The sequence below is a fragment of the Molothrus ater genome, chromosome 2, assembly GCF_012460135.2.
Source record: "Molothrus ater isolate BHLD 08-10-18 breed brown headed cowbird chromosome 2, BPBGC_Mater_1.1, whole genome shotgun sequence".
NCBI classification, from domain to species: Eukaryota; Metazoa; Chordata; class Aves; order Passeriformes; family Icteridae; genus Molothrus; species Molothrus ater.
This window is the reverse complement of record NC_050479.2, coordinates 21,852,840-21,865,824: the sequence shown is the minus strand read 5'-3', so window position 1 is coordinate 21,865,824 and position 12,985 is coordinate 21,852,840. Positions and strand designations below refer to the sequence as shown.

General features: G+C 36.5%; 1 protein-coding gene across 1 annotated transcript in view; it reads left to right on the top strand.

Moving 5' to 3' along the window:
* Positions 1 to 10,233, top strand: part of STS (steroid sulfatase) — a 124,221-nt gene extending 113,988 nt beyond the window's left edge. Inside the window, exon 11 of the mRNA XM_054513986.1 lies at positions 9,344 to 10,233. Coding sequence (XP_054369961.1) covers positions 9,344 to 9,510 — 167 coding nt within the window. The 3' untranslated portion in view covers positions 9,511 to 10,233. The remainder of the gene's footprint in view (positions 1 to 9,343) is intronic.
* Positions 10,234 to 12,985: the final 2,752 nt, after the last annotated feature.

Here is a 12,985-nt window from a genome sequence, read left to right as displayed (position 1 = left end):
TGTGGGTTGGGGCAATCTCAAGCACAAATACAGGTGGAAAATGGATTGAAAGCAGCTCAAGAGAGACTTGGTTGTGTTGGTTGACAAGAAGTTCAACATGACTGATCAATGTGTGCTTGCAGCCCAGAGAGCTAACTGTGTCCTGGGCTGCATCCAAAGCAGTGTGGGCAGCAGGGCAAGGTACTGCAGTGTGGCCAGGAGGGAAGGAATCTTCCCCACTGCTCTTCTCTGGTGACACCCCACCTGTAGTACTGAGTCCTGGGGCCTCCAGCATAAGTAGGATATGGACATGTTGGGGTGGGTCCAGAGAAGGGTCATGAAGATGATAAGAGGGCTGGAGCAGCTCTCCTGTGAAGACAGAGAGTGAGATTTGATGCTGTTGATCCTGGAGAATGCTCTATGCAGACCTTTGAGCAGCCTTCCAGTCCCTAGAGGGCATTAAAAGAAAGCTGGAGAGAGACATTTTACCAGGGCATATAGTGATGGGAAAGGGGTAATGGCTTTAAACAAAAAGAGAGCAGGTTTAGATGAGATACTAAAATTCTTTACTGTGAAGATGCTGAGACACTGGAACAGTTTGCTCAGAGAAGTTGTTGATACCTCAGCCCTGAAAGGCCAGGTTGGATGGGGCTTCGAGCAACCTGGTCAAGTGGAAGGTGTCCCTGCCTATGGCAAGAAGCTTGGAACTAGATGTCTCTAAGGTCCCCTCCAGGCCAAAAACTCCTGTCATCCTATAAAAAGATCTGTTTGACTTGGACAACTATGAAGCCCTGTAATTGGCGGAGGGATTCCCTCTAAATGCCTACTTTTTTGTACATAAATTTAATGCAAAAATTACTTTGAGGTTTGCCAGAGGTATATATTTATGTTAATCGTAAACAATAAAATTAAACACATAGTTTCCTTCTGCAAATGTGTTGAAAGAGAAATTCTCAAAGCTAATTGTAGAGGAAGAAGCAATCCAGAAGCAGTGGTTTTGAAGTTGTTGATCTAGGACAGGATTGCCAGCAGCTTTTATGGTTAGTCTATTCTTATTCCCTGAATAAAATGAAATAAATACTTAAGTGTGATTTCACCAGACTATTTTGGTCAATGTTACAATAATATAATGTTACCAAATACTTAGACAAAGTAAATGTTGGGCCAGATAAGACATAATAATTTAAGAAACATGATGAGTGCCTCTAGTGATGAAGAAATTATTCTTTACTTAACCTACTTTTTAATATGTTTGGACAAGCATCCATGTTTTATTTGTGCCTTTTTTTTCTTTTCTTTTTTTTTTTTTTTTGTGGAGGAGGGTTTTGTTCTTTTTCTGGTTTTTTGTTTGTTTGTTTGTTTTTAATGAAATACATTAATAGAAACTAATTCAGGTTTGTTGGAATAGATGCTATGATCCTAGATCCATATAATATATGTTATACATGTTTCTAATTCTGTTCAAACCACATTTGTGCTTAGGGACATGTAAGTTTGTTTTTGGTATGAATCACTAAGACAATAATTGTGCATTCTCATTTCTCTTCCTCATTGTAACTCTGCTCTTTACCTACTTCCATTACAAGGTAACATCATGTTCCTAAGTACTGTCAAATAACATGTCAAATATAATGCCAAATTGCTGCTACTACTAAATAAAACTCTAAAGCCTATTAAAATTTAGCTTCCAAAGGAATAACATCACTTAGAATCATAAATTAATCCTTGTTCAGTTTTGTGCTTACAAGGTTAAACTGCAAAGCAGCAGCTGGATAAGCTCATTAAAAAAGTCTCATTCTATCTACATTAGCTGCACCAAAATATTAAGTACAGCCATATTTAAAACTGAAGTAATTTGACATTAGCAAAATACCAGGCTCGGACTCATACACTTCTCTTACCTTTCTGCATTAATACTATAAGCATACATTTCCTTGCACTTCTTAATGAATTATTGGCACTGGCTTCCTCAGACGGTGCAACAAGATACAATCTATCCAAGAAACAATATAACCAAAGGTGATGATTTCCTCTGGACAGATAAATGGGCTGTGGTCCTGATTGCTTGCTTCTGTTTCTAGCAATTCATAATTCATAGAAGAACACAATAGAGAAGTTAGTAATGAACCCTCCAAAAAAACAAGGAAAGAAAGAGATATTTCTAAAGATTTTAGTGTGTCAATCTTTCTGGAACAAAAAATAGTGAAAAAAAGAAAAGTTCAGAGTTGAAGCAGAAGACTCTCCAATCTTACGCTTTGTTAACTGCCTTAACAAAAGTGGCATGTACTTGTCAACATTAATTAGAAAATTCAAAGGATATGAATCTGTTTAAGGAGTATCATATTAGGAAGCCTACCCAATGTAACTGATCACTTAGAAGAGATAATATGCAATTTTTAGTGGACCATCTAGAACTTTTACTAATCACCTTAGATGAAAATCAAGCCTAGTGATGATAGAAGAGCATGGTTTCTTTATCCATGTTTCAATATTAATTTGCATTTAGTTTTGCATAATTGAAATGAATTAGAATAAATGTGGATCAAATACTTAAGGAGTCAGTAACCTGATTTCAGCAGAAAGTTAAATTTCAGTTTCACAGAAATGTTTTCTGTATTTTTGTTCTATTTCTGTCTGTCAAATTTATGTACTCTTTATTCCATTGCAATTTTCCTCATTTTCATCATCAAAGAGAAGCAGCATTTTCTAAAGAAGAGATGAACTCTGTTGCTAACTTTAAGAAGTGATTAACACAAGATATTCAGGGTGAAAATTCAATGAAGCGGGGGAATGAGGTTTAGGAAAAAGGTTTAATCACTACTTCAGAAGATACACCATTGCAAATAAGTGAATCTGCAGCTAAGTTTCCTTAACTGGTGGATGCCTCTAATAAAACACCCTTAAATAATTTAATTTCTTTAAGGCTCCTCTACTTGCCTCACCTTGCCCCTTTATTCAACAATTCTTTAATTAGGGGAAGTCCTGGTAAACTTACAGCTGTGTAGTGATACTGATGATTTTTAAGTCTTTCACTACCCTGGCATTGGCAGCAGGGACAGCTGAAGTGGAGGCAGGAAAGGACACATGTGCAGAGGAAGGGATGGTATAGGCATGGCTGGAGAGGTAGCCCAAAAGCTGCATGAGGAGAAGACCTACCAGCAGAAATGTTGCTGGTGAGGCAAAGGAAGAGTTGGAGGTATGATCAAAACACCATAAAAAAATAACAAATGCACCAGAGGAACAAAGCAGTAGTATCAACAAAGGTACTCCTTTCATCAAAGTAGAGAAGAGAGTAATGTCTCAACCCTAAAAAGTAAACTGAAAATTTTGATTGGTCCTCTGAAGGTCAGTTTTTGTGAATAGACTTGGACTTCATGGTTTCCCTGCCTGCCTAGGCTTCTTATCCCTCAAGGGTAAATGATGAAAATATAAATGGCTCATGATTAATGCATCCAATGGTAGTCATTAAACACTAAAGATTTTATAGGAAAGATTCTAGAGCCTTCCATGCAAAAATAATTATCTAATTTATTTAAACTAATGTATTGTTAGGAGGCCTTTGAAAGCAGGTACTGAAGCCACTGTGTGTTTCTACATGTTTAACTACATTGTCTGTCCTCAGCTTTTTCTCAGTATTCTTGTATTAATAAGATTAAGTAACATTGACAGTTAAAAAGCCTTGATTTAACTTGCATAGATATATCTGGAGATCCATGCCAGACCTGAGTTCATTTAAGATGTTGCTTGACAACCTGATCCTTTGAACTCAATCTGTACTTGATCTTGCACCTCTATGTTTCCATGGCTCCCAGATTAAATAACTAACTATCTTGCCCTAAAGGCACACCAACAGCTTACATATCTGCAAAGAGGTCTTCCTGGTTGTGCTTTCAGGTCTGGAATACTGATCCACAAAATCTCATAATGCACAAGCATGCACATCATTAAGTCTCCTTTATAAACCTTCAGAATACTCTTTGGAAAAAAAATAGAAAAGGATGTAAGTAATTTGTAATGTAACTAAGGAATTTCTAAAACTCCATTAAAATAATTGTTATGGTCGCCAAACTGTTAACCTTTATGATAATATATTCTACAGTAGGTGTTAAAATGCTTCCTGAAATATGCCAGAAGAGCTGACATTGGCACTGTCTTCATTTTGCCACATCTTCAATGGGCAAAAGTGATTCTAATAAGTCTTCACACCACATGAAGTGCACTTTAGAATATCATAAAAAAAATACAACATCAAATAACAATACATGTCATGTGTTAGGAATCTAGGTGCATAAATGTATTCCTAATGTAAGAAGCTTTTCTTCACAGAAAAGCATGGTAATTTAAAGAGTAGCAGCAAAACATTTCTCTATGAAAGGCTGGAGCTGCAGGAGGTGATGGAAAGCTTTGTGATGTAGTACTTGAAAAGTCATGATTGTTAGCTACAGAATATACATTTTAAATTATTTTTCAAATGTTTGCCACATTAGTTTAGATTCAAACTGTGTGATATGCAGTCATGGTGGCAAACAGTTCCCAGCAATCACAATATTTTCAAAGAACTATCTGTAATGAAGCAAAATATTCATCTGAAATGGGGCATTTTGGTTTTTTTATTATGAAACTTTGAGTTGCATAATTAGAGAGGAAAACCAGATGATATAAATTTAACTGGATTTTATTTCAAATATTAACTATTTTGAAAAAATATTTTTCTTGATCAATTCCTTTTTCTTTCTTCATTTGTGTTCTTCCTCTTTTTATTTAGAATTTTCTTTTAAGATTATGAAAATTTGGACTTTTTTCACTTTTTTTAAATAAAAAACATGAATGTGTTTTAATGAAAACCTTAAATTTTGACAAAAAAACTCACTATCTTTCGTAAGTGGAAGATATAAGAACAATTTTACTGCTAGGTCAGTGCTGTCATTCATCTGTTTGCTGTGGGTTAATGGTCTTGTGTATGCCCTGAAAACATTATTGCAGGGTAAAAGGAATGTAGTCTGATGCCTACAATCAGGGATATGAATCCATATATCAACTCATAACTAGAAGGGGATAGTTTTTCAATTACCAAGTACTCCCAGCTATCTGTGACTTAACTCTGAGAGCTAGGTACCTTATGTTTTGCCATAAAATATAGCATTCTGCTGTAGTTCAACATTGCTTAAGAAGACATGTTTCAGCCAGTTTAGATTTTTCTTTTCTGAGGAACACAAAGTTTTGTCTAAACTAAAGGGTGACCTTCTTTTGTGATATTTATTAATGCTCTGTGAGTATTCCCTGCCCTCTGCCACTGTGAAGTCTGTTTTTTAAAAAAAGGTTTTGGAGCACGCATTATTTCAGTGTTCAAGACACGTTATTGTTCCAGTGAATGTTTCAGTAGGGTGCTCTGTTACTGCCAGAGAACAGATAGCTCCCATTCAGCTCAGTGTTAGATAACACAGATTCTGGAACCAGATTACAAAAACAGAGAAAAACCATATGGCTGAGAAATTAGTCTCTATCATATGTAGTACTTTTACCACATTCATATCTTTGAATTTATAGGGTGTGCAAAGGCCTCTCACATAAAAGGTCCAAGACAGGGAGCAACCATATTCTTTATGCTGGAGGAGTCCATCAGATATAGTACTGATTCCTAATGATGAGAAAGAAGGGACTCTGGTAGAAGTGTTTCCCTGTGTTTCTGGTGGTTTTATCCGTGCATTGAAAAACAAGATAGTACTGAAATAATACTGAATAACACTGAAACAATGAAGATGAATTCCAAATTAAAATCCAACTATTCTGCATTACTATGATACATGTGATCTTTTAAAGAACATCTGAAATTCCATTGTTGATCAGACTGTGTGAGTTCCTTGCATCCACATTTTTTTTGGCTGTTGATACTGTTTAAAACAGTTTATTAAGTGTAATCTACTGCCCACATCAATACTAATATACTTAGCATTAATCTTCTGTGTTGTGTTGCAAGAGCTCTGATTCTCCTGCCTCCTCACTAGAAACTTGTTTGCCATCAATCAAGTCATCATGACATGCCACATTTTTTTCCTTTAATTCAAACATGATGCACAGAATCCCCTTATAAATGCAGCAGCAGGAACTCTGGAACTGTCAACCCCAGTAACAGGGTTTCCCCAAAAGGAGAGATCCTTTTTCAACACAGCCATAAAGCCTTAACAAAACAGATAAATAAGACAAAGTTGTAGATTAGGGCTTGGTTGTTGGTGGTTTGTGTTTTTTTTTTTTTTTTTTTTTGTTGGCTTTTTTTGGTTGGTTTGTTTGTCTTGGTTTGTTTTTTTTTTTTTTTTTTTAATAGAATAACCTGCCAGCCCTGTTCTACCTGGGACAACCGGTCTTGCCAGCTCTGTCTCTTTGGTAATCAGTAAATGGAGGCAAGGCTGCTTTTTCAGCCCAAAAGTCAGTCTTCAGTCTTGTGATTTCTAGTCCTTCAAACCATCACAGCCTTCCTCTGTGTGCTTCTTTTCTTTACTTCCTAGGACTAGGCCACTTTTGGACACATCCCCCAGCAAAGCAGTATTTAGGGGCAAGGGCTGGGGGCCTGCCACCATTATACTGAAGCAGGCAGCTCCAGGAATATCTTGTCTCTTCCCCTTCCCGAAGTTTCAGTGTTCTCTGTTTCACCCATTCCTCACATGTTTCAAGAGATACTCCATGTGACAGAGCAGAGGGATGGAAGGGAGGAAGGGGAAGGAGAAGGTAACTTTCAGGTGATGGGATTTTTGTGGTTTGCCCTACCAACTGTTTGTAAAATGTTCAGCTGATACCTCTGACCCTCTCCCATGTCCATGCCTGTCTGCCACCTCCTCAGTGGAGGAGGAATACTTTGCCAGAGACCTTTCATTGACTATGTATTGCTTACAGACTGGAGAGAGACCAAAATATTTCTCACTGGCAGAGTTTTAAAGTAGAGGAGGTTGGCATTTTCCCATCGCAAGGAGCAAGCAGGTTAGCAGGAGATAGCCAAATGGTGTTATTTCTTGTAGTCACACCCCGAGAGGTGGCAACTTTTAAGTGCCATGTTATACTAAACTGACCTGGCATATATTACAGGGGATGTTTGCATTGCTTTATTAAACTTTGATAGTATGTTTGAAGGAATATCAATCAAGTTAATCAAAGTATGAAAGAAACCTGAAAAATGAGGATGTGAGGAATAGGAATTGGCTTAAATATAACCAGGAGGGAATAAAAAAAAAACCTACTTGCTAAGGAAGACATCCCAAAATGCCTTCTGAAAGGTAAGAGTTTAAAATGCCAGCTTTAGTTTCATCCCAAAAGAAGAAAATTAATTCAGACAGTAAGGGAGGCAACCCAGGCACTGGTGGGTCATAACCCCTATACAGCAGTTCAGGCTCGTATTTAACTCCCTTTTCCTCAAAAAGACAGGATGGAATGGAATCTGTGTGAATGGGAACTGTAATTACTTTTTGTTTCTTATTTTAGTGGGGTGCACTGAGCCTACTACTCTGGGACAACTGTGTTGTGACAGCCATAATTGCACTGGTGCTAACCCTAACATAGAGGGAAACTGGATTTTCTGATAAAAGATGCCAGACAGAGAAGGATAATTTCCCAGGTGTCTGAGAGGAGGCCATTACCCATGGAATGCAAATTTTATTTTAAGTTTGATCTCAGTAGGAAGGATGCATTTGTATGACAAATTGAGGAAGCAGCAAGTAAAGAGGATTAAACATATACAGAATATTAAGAAACTTTCAAATAGATGGAGGCATGGAGCTTTAACTTTTAGTTGCATGGTTTGTCATTAGAAGTGCCCCGACTAGACAACTGAGTGTTCAACAGCCACTGGGATATGTGTATGCTCAAGGAGGTAGTTTTCATACAAAACCAGAGCAAAATGAGAAGACTTTAAAACTCAGATTCTTGAATGGTAGCCTAGGAATGGATGGCAGAATGCAGATGGGAGAGTGTGCTGAAACAGAATGCTTGGATATTGGTAGGGCTTCCAATACTTTAGTCCAATTTGAACAACTGTGTCATCTGTTTGCTGAACAGTAGGAATTGCCTGTGATGTTACAGCACAGATTTCCAATGGATCCTATGGCTTCTGGAGGTGACCAGAAAATTCACTCTAGAGACATGATTTTCCTGCATTGCCATGTTTCCTTCTCACTACAAAATCAGTTGGGTTTTTTTTACAAGAGACCTTTCTAAGGATCTCCAAATAAGAAAACGGATTTTTATAATAGTGAAGATGTGTTGGAATGAGCAAAAAAGAAAACTGGGGCCATGTGATGTTGGTTGACATAGTTTTAGCTGAGGAGGATGTGGGCTGACATCAAAAGTTAGTGATGGCTATAATGAATGGTTGTATGCATGCTGTGGTGGCTTAATGTCTGCCAATCACCACCATGTTACTAAACAAGGGACAAAAATCTGGGGTTAGTGTTGCTCAAAATAGAAATTAACATATTTCAATTTCCCTCCTGAAGACATTCTGTCCTGTGTGTAAAATGTGGGTTTTCTTGGGGGTATGTGTATTGGGGGAGATTGTTTCTTTTTCATTGCTGCTGGGGTTTTTTTCAGTCAAGGAAGCACTCATCTGCAATGAATATGGTTTTTGACTTGTGCTTGAATTGCAAATAACAAGACTTAGATTATGAGATGTCTCTGGTTTTTCCATGCCATCCAAACCTCTATCTCCTTACTTACTTCACACAGCAAATTAATACTGAATCCTATAATAGGTATGCATAACTCAAATAACCTTGATGTGAGAAAAGTCCTCTATATCCAGTATTCCAAACTAGGTGATAAGATGCAGTATGCTAACTTGTAATAAAAAATCAAGGAAAGCTTCTGATGAATGGATATCGACTGCAAATGTGTGTAGATGACTTTAAAAGCACTGATTAAATATGTTTTATCAATTTTTCAATATTAATAATATTGGTCTTCATGGAACTGCTCATCTAACCATGGTAACACAATAGCCCATACCATATAATATTTACAAGACACCAGAAGAGTCCCAGAATCCTGTGGCCTTTTGGAGACAGATGCAGTAAAAAATCAATAGTTTGCTGTTTTACATTTTTAGCTCTCACCTCTCAATAATCTTCCTTGGTTTTTGTGCTAATATAATACATTTTCTGGCATAGCATCTCTGGCTTTGTGTTTACAGCACTCATAGAAAGTTATAATGGAGTTACCTTATTTGAAGGAGAAGGAAAATATGAATGTAAAACTGTATATACATTGACTGCAGCACCTCAATTTTGAGTTATTATTTTGGTAATATTTGTATACCTTTTAAAATGGTAATAAGAAGAGAAAACTCCATTAAAAATCAGTTTTCATTTTAGTAATTTTACAGAGCACAATGTCAGTCATATAGCTCAAGAAGAGCGGTACCAAGGCAACTATGTAGTGGTGGAAGTCTCCTGTTTGACATGTTTTCTGTTGAAGAGAGAGGACCAAATACCTTGGAGAGTTTTAGGCACTGAGAAGTCAGTTAATTTCAATTTAATCATAATTTCATAAATTTCATTCTGTGGAACTTTAACATCTAAATGGCTTTGGGGATGTGAGTGAAAAAGACTCAACATATTTAATAACTATGTTCAGCCACACAGATTAACACCTATAAAATGTCTCTGGGCTAAACTTACTCAGCTGCAAAGGAATCATAATTTTGCTTTATGGCATTACTTTAGAAGTTACTTTTCTTAATTAAACAGACAACTTCATTAAGTCATAGATTTTTTTTAATCATGTATGATTTAATGATGCTATCACAGAATAGCTGAGATGGGAAGGAACCTCCAGAGTTCATCTGATCCGAGCCCCTGATCAAGCCAAGCCACACAGAGCCAGTTGCTAAGAACCAGGTACTGAGGTATTTGAGTATCTCCAAGGATGGAGAGTGCACAATCTCCCTGGGCAATCTGTGCCAATGCTCAGTCACACTCACAGGAAAAAAAAAAAACCTGTTTCCTGATGCTCGGAGGGAACCTCATGTGTTTCACTTTGTGCCTGCTGACATGATTTCTGTCACTGGGTATCTCTGAAGGAAGCCTGTATGCCTTACACTTATAGTCTTATACACAGAAATGTACATTTAAAAGACAAATATATTCTCATAATTATTAATCCCAGATTTATGCTGCCTATCTTGTTTGGTGTATCATGGAATTGATGCAATTGTCATACATGGATATTTTGAAGTTTTTGTTATGGGAAGTATAAATAAAAAGTAGTTCTGAATTTTTTGTCCTTTTATGTTTCATATTTCCTCTTTTCTCTAAGTAATTACTGCAGTAAAATAATAATTTTGGTTCTGCAGATGTTTCCTCGAATTTGAGCTGTTTTCCCACAAATAAAAAATATATATATTTCTATTCCAGAGCTGAGAGTGCCAAAATAGGTTCCAGCTGAAGTAAGGTATCACTTGTACTCTAGGACTTCTGTTTGGTTCCTGGATAAGAAAGTGTAAACCTGGATGTTTAATGCAGCTTTTTAATTCCTGCAGACAGTGGAATGAGAGAGAGTCAGATGCTTCTAAAGGACTGCACATAAAGTTTCCCTTCCTTGAATACCAAATCTGTTAAACTTTTGCTACAACTAGATTCAATCTCTTGATAGTTTTTGCTTGTTCATGTAGCTATACCAGTTTGATTCTGTCTAGGAAATAACTATAGGTATTTTTTCTTCCTTTACCATGTCCTAATCTCTATAGGCATTTGTACCTCTTTTTATGATGATGGTTCCTGCATGCACTTTTGTCCATGCTGGATTTGATGGAACAAATTGTTGGTTGGAACACACACAGCAGAATTTCCATACAGTGTCAATTTCCATGTAGCATGTTTGTCATTAGCATCCTTCATCCTCTGGATCAATTTGTGCATTGCACCTTAGACTTTAGGATGTTAGATTTAAAATTGCCCTTCAGATTTCTCTTCTGCTTTTCATCGGTCGCATGTTGGAAGAAAGGACTGCAGCAGATAGTAAACAGCCGCAGCTGCAATAGCAACAGCAGCAGCAACAATGCAATTTTCCTGTCCATGCCTATGATGATATATAAGATTGCTACTTGCAAAGTGCCAGCTGCTGGCACTGCTTTTCTTCTTGCCTAAAAGTGAAAGAAAAAGGGATTGAACGGATTATTTCTGTGACACACCACTTACTTCATAGATATTTCAGCAAATGTAAGGGCACATTCCATAGCTGAATATATTTTACCCTTGGATACATTCAATTTGTATTCATTTTAGAATTTACTCTGTTAATTAGAAAAGGTTATAAGATTAATAAGTAGTCATTGCTAATATATGCAATGGAATATAAGTTTCAGTTGATTTTTTTTTCCCAAAGAGCCATTAGAGATTAGTTCATACAAATCACAGTGAGCAGTATATCCTATCTTTCAAAGCTAGTCTTTATGTTGATTTGTAATCTCTGAATAATTTCTAAAATCTCTACTAGAAAAGCCAACACAAATCCAGCAAACCTTACCCTACCAACAAAAAATGATACATTGAAATTTCATACACTCTTCTTCTTGTAGAGTTAATTTTCACAGAATTCTTTGTAGATATATAATGACAGATAGCTTAGAAAAACAGAGAATACTATAGCCTGTAAAATTACTCTTATTTGTTAAGAAAATGCAATATTAACTACAGTCTGGGGTTTTTTTCCAGTTTCAGGGTATTAAATGACCCTTGTCATGTGTTCCAGCCCCAGCCTACATCATGTTTGAGATTCATGATGATGACAATGACCCAGAAGGGCAAGGTGCTCTCTGTAGTTCAGCGAGATCAACGTGCCCAAATTTCAGCTGACAAAAAAGAAGGTCAGGCATTGTCCTCTTCTTTGTGGCCACCCAGAGTGGGGTTCACTACAGAATGGTGTCAGGATGGCCTCAAGATAGGTGATTTCCTGATCAGATCACTCAGCTATATAAAAAGGCTCTTAAGATTCAGAGTTTTTGAAGCTGGGAGGTGAATCATCCACTACAGATGATCTCATCTTCACTGCAGGTGAAGAAGAGAGAATAAAATTTAATCAACCAACCTCTTACTTTTGCTATGTATGGAAGAGACAGGTCAGATTTTAGGTAGAGCTGGAATCTTCTCACATGTCAGTTGTAGTTCAGTCACTTTAATTTACCATGACATTTTCTTTGGCTGACACTGTGGGGAAAAAATTGCAGCTTTTCTAGATGTTTATGAACACAGGCCCTGAAAAGAGCTCAGAAGCTCATCAGCTCTCTCTGCTACCTGTAAATTATCTAGAGATTTCCTTTGACAATTTTTTAAAGAGAAAAAAATTATCGAAACCTATCCTTTCCCACCAAACATGTTTGTTTCAATATATAGACATCTTTTAGATTAATAAAACCCCAAAAACCAAACAAAAAGCAAACAAAACAAAACAAAACAAGAAAGGAAATATCCCTATGCAGAGACCTAATTGTAGGTGTCAGTAATCTGAATACCTACAAACAGGTCAGCTCTTTCAGAAAATAAAACACATATTGGTATATCCTTTTGTTCTCTCCCACATAGTTTTGGAAAAATTGTTCTTTTTGAGAGGGAGTCTAAAGGGCATGTCAAGGACTGGGAGTTTCATAAAACTGAAAAGTAAATTTTAGATGAATTTTTAATTTTTTTTTAGTGGTTGCAATACATAACTTGCAAAAATTATGCAAACTACGATTTTAGCTGCAAAAAATGCATTATGTTATTTGAAAAGACAGTCTGTGGGACTCTTAATAAATTATATTCAAACAAAAAATTCACTCCTGATCCTTTAAATGCTTTGATATCATAGAGTTAACTTGATTAAGGAAATTAACATTAAAAATAACAAACAAATATTTATGTAATAAATGGAATTTGATAAATAATTTAGCTCCTGTAATTGGTATACCCCATATTTCATTAGTAAATATAAGGAATATTGAAGGCAAGGGAAAAATTCTGCCTGAGGCAATTGAAACATTCAGTGGCAC